This window comes from Glandiceps talaboti, chromosome 3 (genome assembly GCF_964340395.1).
Source record: "Glandiceps talaboti chromosome 3, keGlaTala1.1, whole genome shotgun sequence".
Classification (NCBI taxonomy): domain Eukaryota; kingdom Metazoa; phylum Hemichordata; class Enteropneusta; family Spengelidae; genus Glandiceps; species Glandiceps talaboti.
The window spans coordinates 15,526,468-15,541,002 of NC_135551.1; the positions used below are offsets into that span (position 1 = coordinate 15,526,468).

The window sequence follows — 14,535 nt, forward strand, 5'->3', positions numbered from 1 at the left end:
TTTTTTAATTCTTTCGTAATGTGGACATGTGATCTGGTGAGAACCATCCACAATAAATACAGAGAAAACATACTATAGCATAGAAGCAGCAAATACACTGGGAATTTTAATATAAATAACGTTACCATGGTTACAATTGATTTACCTTCAGGAATGCTATTTAGAACATTATATTGATAGGCAGCATATCTTTTAGAGGTGATATGTTCAAATTAATATTACAAAAAAAATTACAATATTGTTTCCAGATAAAATATGACATTGATTGTAATATATTTGATAGGTGTGTCTACAGTAGTAGTAATAATAAAAGTTGAGGGATGGTGGTTGTTGAACTTTGGTGTGAACTTATAGAAAAGTTATGTTGGTAAATTTCGTTACTCTTACATTTTGAGCTATGAAATTTGTGTCTAAGGTTTGGAGCATGTTTGTTGTGAAATTTACAGAGGAAGAGAGAAACTGCAACATATGCAGTGTTACACAAAATGTGTCGTACAATGTCGGTGCTGTTTTTCTCGAATGTTCTACACACAGAGAAAAGATGAGAGTTGAAACTTTTTTTTTCATTTCAATTGAAGTGTAGGGTTTGAGTTTTTCTTTTAGCATGTCTCCCACCCATACTCTTGAGACAAAACTGTAACAAAAAAGTGAACATTTTGACAATCACTTGGTATTTCGTCAACCTTTTACGATTACACTAATCAAATACTTGATATCTTAGATGTAAATTTTTACGCGAAAAGAAAAAATTGTTCTTGAAAAGCTTTGAGTGCAACAACCACCATTGTACTGGTATGTATTTTGTCTCATTATCCTTATGGCTGACAACATCACCAGGGTGATTAAACACTGTTACCATAGCAGCCATTAATGAGGAGTTGCCATGGCAACAGGGTTGACATTTTGACCCCGTCGCTGATTTGCACATTCACGGAGGGCACACTAAAGCAATTTTTTAGTCTTGTCGGTTTCTAGTTTAAAGGGGTAATTAGCATTGTTTGCAAGTCGTTGCAGCACTTATAGTTCAGTTGGAATTGCTTAAACTGCATACCATGAATGTGTCACAAGACAAAAAAAAAGAAAATGAAAAAACCAAAGAAGGAATACAGTAATGTCGAGTGACACATGGCATGTTCAAATTCTTCTGCCAAAAGTTCAAGAATTGGTGAAAGAATCTGAAGAGTTTCGTCTCTCTCTCTGATCGTTAACAATTCGACATAATCAAAATTGACAAAACTCTGCAATTCGAAAAAGTGACAGATGTAGTGTTTGAATAGATATCTGTTTATTTTCTGAGATGGGGAAAGGTTTCAGTAGGTATTTCAATAGGCAAGTCATGATTCAAGATAAAAAGATAGTGAGTGAGATGGTTCCCCAGTCTTGTCATATTAAATGATTGTGATAAAATATTTGGGTTTTTTCTGATCACTTTTGATATTTCACAAGCAAAATGTAGGAATATTCAACATTTTCACAGAATTAGACAAATGTTAAAATTAAAGAATTTTGGCAAAATCTAAAATATTTTCACAATTTTTACTATGTAAAACAGCTACCATGACAATATTTTCCTAAATTATCATGAATGCATCACTCAACTTCAGTTTGTGTCAAAGTTCTACCAAAAAATGGTTCCACTTTTCGTCTTGTAGCACTCACTTTGAGGTATATCGTTCTGTCCACGATGTGTATTGTGCAAAAAAAAAAATTGTTTGACTTGTTACTTTTGAAGGTATATAGAAATGTCTTTGAGGGAGAAACAGTGAGAGTAAATTGGGCAAGTTCATAAATCAAACATTTGTTGCCATTGCTGTTTTGTAGGAAATTGTGTTTTTGAAACCAAAAACCAAGAAATTCGTGTATCATACATCTGGTCACACACATGTGAAAACTAAATATTTCTGTTGAAAGTTTAAAGAAAATTTGCAATATTTCATACAAACTTCGATGTTTTGTCTTTTCAACTGGAAATCATTACATAAACTTATGTACAGTAGCATTCAGCTAGTTATCCATAAAATTTCTTATGTTTCCCCAACAAATTACTAAATGAAAATGAGTATCTTGACCAGGAGCATTCAGCTAGCCATCCACAAAATTTCTTACGTTTCTCCAACAAATTACTAATGAAAATGAGTATCTTGACCATGAGCATTCAGCTAGCCATCCACAAAATTTCTAACGTTTCTCCAACAAATTACTAATGAAAATGAGTAACTTGACCAGGAGCATCCAGCCAGCTAGCCATCCACAAAATTTCTTACGTTTCTCCAACAAATTACTAAATGAAAATGAGTATCTTGACCAGGAGCATTCAGCTAGCCATCCACAAAATTTCTTACGTTTCTCCAACAAATTACTAATGAAAATGAGTAACTTGACCAGGAGCATCCATCCAGCTAGCCATTCACAAAGTTTCTTATGTTTCTCCCCCAAGGTACTAATAGAAATGGATAACTTGACAGGTAACCAGCCATAAGGATAACAGAGCATGAAAATAAGTCATTTACAGTAAAAGTTCAATGAAAGGATGAAACGTAAACGCAGCAAGATGTGATATTTTAAAGAAATAAAACACGTCTTTATGCATTATAATGAAAAAAATTTGCTCTTGCCATGATGATGAATATCTATCATCAGGACAACAACATTAAATGTATACACAAGTCATAATATGGTGGGCAGGTGAGATATTTACAATGGATATGTTTTCCTAAATATTGTAGCTTTTTTTTTATCCTACAAAAAATACCTACTGCTGCCATAAAAATCGGTGTCCAAACTTAGCCTTGGAGTGTTTGTTTAAATCGTTTGTTAGTATTCATTAACATGGTCTGCACCGATGTTACAGTTCATTAGTTAAAAAGTTTGATAATTTTATAGCGATCTTTGACTTTTTTGATGTGTTTTATCATAATTTTAGAGACTGTTTTGTACAGGTTTATATGGTATCTCTATTTCTCTTTACAATAATCTCAAATATGGTGGGATAATAACACTGATCATGAAAACTGACCGGTTCAATTTGTTGTTGTTGAAATATTTGTACTTATTTTCATTGTGTGATAACTTAATAAATACTGTGAGGAAACAAACAAGTCCATCTCTCAGTTTGTTTGTTCTTTCGTTATATCGTATCATTCACATTCCCGCCAAAAAATGTCAAAATTGACATTTTCATATTTTTTGAAGTTTTTGACTCACTTGAGACATATTTTGGACTCAAATCACAGAAATAATCATTTCTAGTGAACTGATACTAAATATGATTTTACCGCCAAAATGACTAAATAGAAATTCTTGTATTTCTGTAACATTTGGAAGAATTGCAGACAACTTTTGGACGGGTATCACAGAAATTATCCATACTAGTGAACTGCTGCCAAAATTTATCTTCCCACCAAAATAAATTAACAGAAATTTGTGTTTTTTTCTGTAAATTGAAATGAGTTCAAGATATATTTTGGGCAAGCATCACAAAACTTATCCTTTCCAATGAAATGTTTCCAAAATAAAGGTGAAAGCTAACACAACTAGAGAAAGTCTCCAGAAAACTGGAAATGTTCTGACAGAAAGTCGCATCACTATTTGGCTGAGGATTTGTCACTATGGCAACAGACATATTTCAGTAAATATAAGTTCCTATATGTCATTTAAAATGAAAAATATTCCAATTTCCTTGAAGAATCTATTATTGCAACTTTTGATTATCATTATGCTTTGGCACTGAAAGTTGATTTCTCCTAAAATTGTACTTTGGTTTCTAACTTCAAAGTCCTGCTCACTTTCTAGGCTAGGATTGTTGTCATATAACCCTGTAGATCAAACCCTACCTGTATTATTGTTCATAGGCCAACCCATTATTATAAAACATTAGGATTATACTATATAGTTACCCAGAATAGGGAGTTGTGGCTGGTGTAGAAAAAATGAAAAGCTATTCAAGTTGTGCTGAATTCCCTACTCTATAGTTTAACTGAAGGTTCATTAGAGTGGTTTATTTTCAATGGATGGAATATTGTTGAAAGTTGACAATGTAGATCGTGCAATATTTAAGCCGAGCCACTAAAAACAGCACATTTTTTTTCAACTTTTTAATTGAGCAGAGAAATTAAGAAATGGCTTATCAGGAATGTAGTGTTTTTTTCCGTAAGGTTTTCAGAACCATGGTAACCGATGGGGGATATTTGATTAGTCTGATGTTTAGTACTTTACACATCATGCTTTTGATAGCAATAGAATTGTTCAAATGACACTGGTAGATTTTACCCCCTCCATATATTGTAAACTATTTATTTGTCAGACTTGTTTCAAAAGCTTGGTTAACAAAATGAAGGACTCTGTTTTGACTGTTTGCTATATCGGATTTTATAGTGATAATAGTGCCTGGAGTTATTATACAGTTGGGGATGAAAAAAGTTCAGAGGGAATTTATTTTACACAAATGATTGTACACAAATACCACACCTTGTTCTTAGGTTGTACAGTTTGACTTGATTTCATACAATTTTTTTTTTTGACAAAAAAGGAAATCTGCTATTAGATTATGGTCTTTTAGAACATATTGTGCTGGAGGATGGACTGCTGTGTTAACAAAGCACTGTGAATAGTACCATGGTATTATTACCAAGAAAGTGTGAAAGTCATGATTATGTTGTAACATTGGCTTTTGGTTTACCATGCTATGACCCTGAGGGATTCCTGAAATACTAACTTTGTTACTACAATGCCTATTCACAACTAGAAATGTCTATCTGTTTTCAAAGATTGAAAGATTTTGAAGACAGCAACCCCCACTATTCTGATAATGGTTCAGTCCATTGATCATACAGTACCCATTGAAAGTGAGCATGGTCATTCTAAATTTTTGTGATTACTAAGGGTGACCAGGTTAGTAAGCATAACCATTGACCTGACCCTTGTAATGAGATACGCGGTTGCCATAGTGACTATCCATCGTATCCTCCATACTACCGTTGCTAATCATAGTGGGATAGGCTTTCGTTCTTTCAATCTCGTCTGTGCATGGCATCATGTAGCGTTTGGAATTGTCATTGTAATAGTTATATACAGAGTGATAGTTAGCCGGGTACTGGTTATTAGCACTTGACAAATAGTCTACGCTATTTAGACGTTTACTGTAATCTTTACTGTAGTCAACAGGTCCGGCCATATCGCCGCTATAATGAATCGTACTTGTGCTATTGAAATAAACAGCACGGTTACTAGTTGAATCAACGGTCCTGTCCACCTGATTGCTATTACTGCTACTGCTACTTGGTGATGGATTATTTCCGTGGTTTCGGCTGATCACCCTGACTGGACTCGTTTGACTTGTAGATGGTGTCGCAGATGTTTTCGGTGAGCTCTGACGAGGTTGTCGTTGTGATACAGTTTTGCACTCTTCTTCCTTAACAAGCTGTTGTGTTGCTTGTATGAGGGTGTCAATTTTACTACCACTGCTGTGATCATGGTAGTTTTTGCTACTGTCTGTGTCAGAATGTACTGATTCAGTCCTGTGTTGGTAGCTTTGCACATCTTGTGGCTGTTGGACATGCTGGGATGGATCCCTCTGTTGTGGACTGTGCGTGGAACTATGAGCTGGAGATATTGCTGATTGCACATGCCCACTGCTTCTGTGCAGCCCTGTACTGCTGGACTGCCCACAGCACTGTGTTTCTGACATTCTTTGTAACATTGTCTGTGATTGGCTATTGTGTGCATGAGCAAGTTCAGGGTTGCCATGGTAATACGGATGATGATGCTGAGACTCCTCATCATAATGCATCCGATATTGTACATTTTCACTGCCACAGTGCCCATAAGTATCCGATGCACCGTATGTATAAGACCCTGTGTAACCATAACTACCATCTCCGTAGATACCATAGGCAGTGGGAAACATTGCTGCTCCATATCTTTCCATTCCCTCTTGGTAAGGAATTGCTGGATAACCAGGCATGGGAACAGGCACTTCACATGTCTGGTACTGTCCATACCCCCTCTCTGTCATGTATTCATTCATATAATGTCCTTCATATGCAGCATTGGTTGCTGAGACCGAATAAGGCATTGATTTTTGAGCTCGTGATTTGCACCTGGCTGGACGTACTTTCCCAACACGAGACCTTTCATTGCTTCCATTGCTGTAGGAGTTCTGGAGTGTGTTGGCTTCCAACTGATCCATGGATAAGAACAATTCCTTATCATCTGAATTTCTGGAAAGTCAGAAAACTAGCGTTACTATGGAAATAATTCATGACAAATGTTATAGGTTTCATTGTGATTTAGAAGCAATTCATACAAGCTGATGTCTTGGAATATTAAGTACTTCGGTGATTGTGATATTGCTGACTTGTAATGAAGCAAAACATACATGATGATTGTGACCTTTGAAGAAGATGAGGTATGAATGCATGAATTGTTGTGACAGAACATGCATTTGTACAAATTGACTTATTTCATGTCAGCCAATATCAAATATAAAAAATAAAAACTATCCAAAATCACAATTTGTCAGGTTTGATTTACATTTTTGCAAGAAATATTCATTGGTAGAATTTATGATGTACATATTAAATGTGCAATATTTTATTTATTGAATTTGTACCATTAAGAAAACATTGATGTCAAAATAGAATTAATCTTTTTCATTATGTGACCATATACAATTACATATTGTTATTTGTAGTATCACATTTAACGTCAATTAATTGATAATGTTGGCTAATGTTCAAGGATCTCGGATCAATTGCAATGTAATGTAGATGGCTGTGTTATTGCTCAAAACATATTTCAGTTAAATTTGGTTGAAAATATTGTTATGTCAAAGTAATTCTGATTATTAGTATGAAAGTGGAATCACTTTTAATGATAGCTATAGATAATGTAGGAAGATTCATTGAACTATTTGTAAATCAATATATTAAGTAATTACTATAAGTATGTGTAGTGTATTAAAGACATTGTACCAGCCACACTAACTTGTGAAGCCAAAACATGAAAAATGGTCTGTTTTGTTACAATTTTTGTGCATCAAAATAGATACATTAACAGTATATTAAAAGTATCAGAAACTGAGGTTCTACTTACGTTAAAACTGTATTGACGCTGACAATACAATGTGGGCGTGAAGACCGACTATTGTGTACAATTGTGGCAGAACTTTGAATCCAGACCCAGCCTCCTTGCTTGGTTAGGAACCTATAGTATTTGGTGGTTACCTGCCCTTTCAGCAGTACTGCAATATATATATCAAAGTCAAAGTCAAATTTATCAACTGATTTGAGAAAAGTAGCAGGTGAGCAGATTTTTATAATCACAAATTTATAGGAAAAGTGAATGACATAAAGTAAGAATACTATTCTGTACGTCATTACCACTTTTGATAGGATACATGGAACTATGACCATGAAATAATATGCAGAATATTCTACTCATATGCAAAACACATGCATTTATGAGCCTATCAACATGGATTGAGCAATTAATTAATAAATTAATATGCAAAAACACAAGTAGACCATTCTATTTTTATCTTAACCTATTACCACTGATTTTTTAAGAATCAATGCTTTAGCATGGATAAATCAATCAAATGTATTGATTAGAAGTGGTTTTGACGCTGATACCATTGATATATTTGTTTGATTAAATTACTGATTGATTGATTGATTGATTGATTGATTGATTGATTGACTGACTGACTGACTGATTGGATTGATTGATTGATTGATTGATTGATTGAATGATTGATTGATTGATTGATTGACTGACTGACTGACATTGATTGATTGATTGATTGATTGATTGATTGATTGATTGATTGATTGATTGATTGATTGACTGACTGACATTGATTGATTGATTGATTGATTGATTGATTGATTGATTGATTGATTGGTTGATTGATTGATTGATTGATTGATTGATTGATTGATTGATTGATTGATTGATTGATTGATTTAATGTACTCACATGTATGGTGGGCATATCGTATATGAAGGACGTCCATTCCATGGATATAATGATATAAAGTTTTCTCAATTAGATCCTGTGGTTCATATCCAGTTAATGCTGCAACTCTGATTAAAGAGAAAATACAAATATTTGAGTTATCACAAACAAGTGATCATCCTTCAAGTACCTATAGAATTGACTTTTAATAGTTATCTGTGGAATGGGGGTTGCGAAGGTCTACACTGAATGTAGCTGCACGTAATCCGTAAAGACTCCACAAACATTCTCAAACCATGACAGACAAACGCAAGTCAAGAAATCAACAATCTAAAATTAATTACAATTATCGCTTCAACACGAGATTGGGACATTGATACTCACTTTTTTCCTTGAAAAAAAGAATTCTGGGCAATATTTTCATTACACTTTTAAAAGCTATGAGTTGTCATTTTAGGAATATATTTTGGTTGATGAACAGGTGTTCCAATTCGACTTAGAACAAGTCACTGTCAGCCATATTTGAATAGTATTCTGACAGTCACATCTCCGCGACCCTTGACCTCTTAATATGTAAATTAGGACAACGATAGCGTAACATCTCTAACATCTTGCAAACAACTCAACACATTCATTGTAAGTATTCAAAAAATCTAATGACATCATCATCCATGTGTGCCGTGTCTCACGATTGATGGGGCCTCCTTTCCATGTAAATAATACATGGGATATTTGTGTAAAAATAAGATGAAAAAATGCCATCCATTTTGAAATATATGGAAGCAGGGCGAAGTACACTACCACTGATAGTGAGTCAAGTACAGATAAGGCTGGGTGACTAAGCCAAACTTAATGATTATCAAATGGTATTAAGGTTAACCTTGGGAGAGTTTTGTACTCTGTATGCCCTTACTAGATCACCGACAGATGGTCTTTTCATCATAACGTATTACTGTAATCTAATTTAGACCAATCCACACGTAAGTAATGTGGTATGATTCAAGTACACAAGATGTATCAAGACTACTGGACATTAGTGAATGACAATACGAACTGTATATCGAACCAGTACAAAGCCAATCAAAAACTGGTTTATATATGCACCTTTTGATTGGTTTGTTCATTGTACATCTAATATTAGAAAGTGTTATTAAAACTATTGTCCAATTAGAAACTTGAAGTTGCAAACCAAGCATTTCGAAAAGATAAATACTTCAATTTGTATAAATATACGTAGTTACATGAACATTATGTTGTATATGATCGGTGTCTACAGCGCTGACTAATGTTCGACTTTATCATGATTCCATAAACTTGTTTTATATTTCATTCATTTTATTTGCGTATTTTATTATTGGTTTTTCAACACTAAAGTTGTTTGTTTTCATCATAGCACAAATAATTTAGACGGCCATGTTTATGGCAAGATGAAATCATACCATTTACTTGATTCAATTGGTCAATCAGCATGTAGCTTTCTTAATGAATTCGAAGTTGTCTATTGAATGGCACCTTCTATTGGTTGTCGATTATTAAACAAGCCTGACAGGTTGCAGTCGAGAGTGCCGAGCTGTGGCTTGTATGATTCTGAAGGCCAAAATATAATACATTGCATTTTTTAACAAGTAAATTGTATGTAATATGCTTACCTGGCATCTAAAAATATAAGTTTAAGATCTAAACTGGCTCGGAACATAAACATATTACTGTGCATTTTGATTTCTGTGATAGAGTTAGGGGGTAAGGAATGTCCAATGGCAACCAGGCCGATATTCTGGTAGCAACCATCAAATGGTGCTATGTCCATCGTATATTGCTTTATTTTCAGATAACCACTGCAGTGGATAACCTAGAAAAGGCAAAGAGAATTATTCTGATTGGTACATTGGTATTAATCTTTTGTGATTAGCTGTAAATGGTCCAATTATGAGATGCTTTTGTTTGGTCATGATTTCAACAACGGAACTGTGTCATTTCACGGCTGGTATTCGACGTTGCCGTATGTGCTAATTCAAAAAATGGTCGTTTGCACTCAAGTACCTAAACATATAGTTTACTACCGTATATACTGCTGTTATTGGTTTATGGCAAATGATAACTTTAAATGGCTGTAATATCAAAAAATACAATATTTCTAAAATAATTTAAACAAATTCGGTCTTTGCCTTTTTTCTCGAAAATTATAAATTTGAAGGAGAAAGAATTGTGTAGATGTTCAGGAAAATGTCAATAAACGTACCTTGTAGCCACCACTCGTCAAACCTGCATTCCGCTTGGCAAGCACACATTTCATTCGAAGGAAAAAGGAACGCTCGATTTCAAAATCTGTAAAAACAATAAATAACCAACAGATGTATTCTATCATTCCTTTTTAATGACAAAAAAATTCGCATTAAAATTTTTTAGATATCAATTGTTGGAAAGGATTTTTATGTGTTTACAATTAAATATTTTTTACGTTGACATTCTTGCCATTTTTGGGTCAAAGCCTTTAACTTTCATGTATGTTTTTGAAAAAAAGCTTTTATTCATATTCAGTTATATACCTGTCGGGATTTTTACTTATCATCAAACTTTACTCTTTCAAATTAAAATTTATTAGCTCAGTAAACTTCTTGGGGGAGGGGGGGGGGGATTTGGTGAATTTTCCTCCCGCTTTCGTTTATATTTTTATAGTCAATAAAACTGGCATAACCGATCAACTAATATCAAAATAAGCACTATCCCCTAAATTAATCAATCGCAAACTTTGTGTCGAAGAAATCGGAAAATTTTGAGAAAGGAATACTGAACCCATATTTGAGAGTTTGAACCAACAAATGGTGGGATGGATTCATTTTCCAAAATACGTACAGCTTTAGCTCCCCTCGAGCAAAGCGAATCTAGAATCTAAAAAACACAACACCAGCGAGAGGTAAATAATTCATGCCATAAACTGTGGCGGTAAAATATGAGTTAATTAGCAGAAAAAAAATAATAATTCTGTGTTTGCGATAACATGGCCTAGGGCAAGATTTTGTTTTATTTGATTTATCTTTTTAATTGTTTTTATTTTGAAAAATATTGCTTGGAGCCAAAAACAAACGAAATGTCGGTCACAGTACTAATACTGCTGTGATATTTTATGAAATATGTACAGACATCACTTGGGAAATTACGAAAACAGACGTGCATGAAGGCCAAGAAGACAAAGAATTTCTTATCCTTTTTTTTCAAAAATGCATAGGGTTGAGCGCTTAAACTAGGGTCGGTCAGGGTTATCGAAAACACACAGTCTTTTTATTTGGCCTTATAGGTAACCATACATACTATTTTCATTTGATCTCAATCCAAAATGTTACTCCAGAAATTTATCGAAAAAAAAAAATCAATTGAGAACTTCAGAGAAGAAGCAAATTGTTTTCATTAGAAAAATGGCTGGCACGGAAAGGTTAAACTTTGGATCTAATTGACAGTGTTCTTTGTAATCATGAATAGGAGATTATAACACATGATCCCCTTGAGGTCGCTAAATTGTCATATTTATCATAGTTTTACCGATAACGTGATTAAAGTTGAACAACGCTCTCACAGAAGGTCAATACATCACTTTGTATTCCGATCACACTTTTCTCCGGATAAGGTAAACACAAATTCTAAAATAGACAAGCTTTAAAATAAATTAAATAAAAGTGGTTTATACGGTTGAAAAAAGGCTTAATGTAATATTATATCCGATAATTCTTTGCCAGACAGATGACAATATGTTGGTGGATGTTGTTCTAGGAGTTACAAATGATCTGACAGGCCGGTCAGTCAGACAGCCAGTGCTAACAATTTTCCCGCGAAAATAAGGTGATCAAAAGTTCGATTTTTTAAAAGGTTTTTGGCGAATTTCGACTTATTTTTTAGATTGGATTGAATAGAAACATATCTAATAAATATTTTATTGCATATTTTTGCTTTAAAAATAAATATTTTAAGTTTGAAATAACAAACACAAATCAATGGAAACCCTGTACAAATCACGTTCTAACAATTTCCCGCCAAAATAATACGAAATTTTTTTTGTTTTTCTGGATAACTTTGATATAAAAGTGAGTAAAACATCAAAAGTTAGTATTTTATATTCAGACAAAATCAAACATAATTATTTTCTCATACTTATTGTGACGTCAGCTTACCAACCAAAGTGTGCGAATAAAGTACTACAAAAACCGCTTGAAAAAGCTCGCTGAGGTGCGAAACTAGTCAAAGATTCAAGCCATTTTGTACTCGGTAACTGCTGATGAATAAAATGTATTCTTGACCGTCTTACCTGTGATGACGTGCGTGTGATATTGTTGGTGAACGGTCAATAATGCTGTCATTTCGTCATGGTCAGCTGGATGAATGTACTCATATATACTATTGCCTGTTAGTTCGACCTAGTGTGCAAAAAGACTTCAGAAGTTAAGTAAAAGTTGGAGGTTACAGTACAATTCATGATATTAACATGGCCGTCCGAATAACCTTAATCAAATACGTGTCTGGCCATCCTGTGTCCTTGCAAGGTGTTTTCTAAGGATGGACAATCTTTTGATGAGATTAATTAAGTTGAAAACTAATTAAAAAACTTGATCTAATTTGCGGTTTACGTGCTGAATATCTTTTATCAATTTAAAATAGGTACAGTTATTAATTAGTTGAAAACACAATCAAATTTACTACTTTGTTGGTTTTGGAAAACTGAAAGTTTCATTGGGGAAATTTAATATGCATTATAATTGGTTATAAGTGTTAATATACGAATACGAAATGTCGGCTTGTATTTATAAAAAAAGGACAATCGAATTCTAACTAGACTCAGATTTTTGGATCATCCCTAGACTCAAGAGTTGCCAAGAACAATAAATAAAGAGGCACATTGGACACAAAATCGATTTGTTTATCAAATTTGAAAATACGATATTCCAGTCCTTAGTCGGATGTAACACTAGTATACATATAAAGCGCTGTCTGTTAAATTCTGGCCAATTAGGGCCGACACAAGACTGTGTTTGAACACCTTCTGGTCTATTTTGGGTGTTTATATTCTGACCAAATGTGATAATATTACACCGGATTCTTCAAGTTTTGGTTGTCTTTTTCAAAACTTACACTCTACAAGGGAAAATACTGCAAAACAATAACCGTATGTTATCCACAGTTTTTGAAATGTTTCATTTTTTATCAGCAAAATATCAAAACAGTGTGTAAGGAAATAAAAACCCAAAATAAATAAAGATGTTGGCTTTGATTTTCGTGCCGATAACCCCCCTCCCCCTACCCCCCTCCCCCGTCCAAAACCCTCAGTGTATTAATAACAATGAAATTGTCTTTGCGTTATCGTGACTGTGTGGCCAGGGTTTTGCGCGCGCGCGCGTGTGTGTGTGTGTGTGTGTATGTGTGTGTGTGTGTGTGTGTGTGTGTGTGTTGTATAACATACGTATAATAAGCGTATATCTTTGTATATGTCTCTGTATGTCTGTTTTAACCTTTCAAATAAATTACAAAAAAAAAACATTGTAACATTCAATGCACATGTGTCTATGTTGCTTTGAAAAGCAGGTAATCTCCCATATTAAAGCTAATGAAATGTAACACACCACATGCACTCTTAACACGCATAATGACAATAAACCACGTTTTACTAACAATATATAATAACGCAGAAATGGTTTATGATGTTACACATCATGCGTGTAAATATGTACAGTAATAAAACCATAAAAGAGGTATTTTCCCCTTTACTTACCTGTGACAGACCCAAATGAACAGAGGCAGTCTCCGATATGTAAATAATTTTACCATCTGGCGCAATAACGAATATGAAACCGTCTAATGTCTGAAAATGAGAGGAGAATGTTTGAGTGTTTGTTGATCGCTACATTGCTGTCAGACTAACAATGTATGATTGATAGGATAATATTAAGTAAGGATTACCTTGATTGTTTTTATTGTGGGTTTTTTTGCATGTAAAATCTGTAAGTATTTAGTACTGTGTAATATCATAATTCTGTGGGTTTTTTTCATCCTATTGTACTGTGTATTACATACGTAAAGGTGACGCGATCTTTCCAATTTGGAAATCCGATTTAAAAACTATTTTTAAAATTTGAAGTGTCTGCTGGCTGTCATGGTATTGTGATTAAAAAACGATGTACCTTCACCTAGATATAAACTATGGTCAAAATAGGTTTGATGAAATATATATCTGATCATGATGACTGGACGAACGTAGTAGGGTAGTCCAGGAAATGACAGCTTCTGCGACCAACGTTTATTTCCGACGAGATTGTCATCAAGAAATACCACGCCTCTGTCTGTCTGTCAGTTTGTCTTTCTGTGTAACTGTCTCCCTCTCTCTCTCCCTCTTTCTCTGTCTATCTCTCTCACCAACTCACTCACTCACTCCCTTCCCCTTTCTCAATCACACTCCCTCACTCTCTTCCTCCCTCTCTCCCCCTCTTAATCACTCACTTATAAATACTCACTCTCTCTCTCTCTCTCTCTCTCTCTCTCTCTCTCTCTCTCTCTCTCTCTCTCTCTCTCTCTCTCTCTCTCTCTCTCTCTCTCTCA

General features: G+C 34.3%; 1 protein-coding gene across 7 annotated transcripts in view; it reads right to left on the minus strand.

Moving 5' to 3' along the window:
• LOC144432887 (single-minded homolog 1-like) overlaps positions 1 to 14,535 on the minus strand; it is a 207,512-nt gene continuing 192,977 nt past the window's right edge. For all 7 annotated transcript variants that reach the window (XM_078121191.1, XM_078121188.1, XM_078121190.1 and 4 more), the window contains exons 4-10: positions 13,712 to 13,801; positions 12,254 to 12,362; positions 10,196 to 10,281; positions 9,606 to 9,805; positions 7,978 to 8,084; positions 7,093 to 7,240; positions 1 to 6,218 (exon numbers count right to left, since the gene is read on the minus strand). In XM_078121191.1, the coding sequence (XP_077977317.1) occupies positions 4,892 to 6,218; positions 7,093 to 7,240; positions 7,978 to 8,084; positions 9,606 to 9,805; positions 10,196 to 10,281; positions 12,254 to 12,362; positions 13,712 to 13,801 (2,067 nt within the window). In that variant the 3' untranslated portion in view covers positions 1 to 4,891. The remainder of the gene's footprint in view (positions 6,219 to 7,092; positions 7,241 to 7,977; positions 8,085 to 9,605; positions 9,806 to 10,195; positions 10,282 to 12,253; positions 12,363 to 13,711; positions 13,802 to 14,535) is intronic.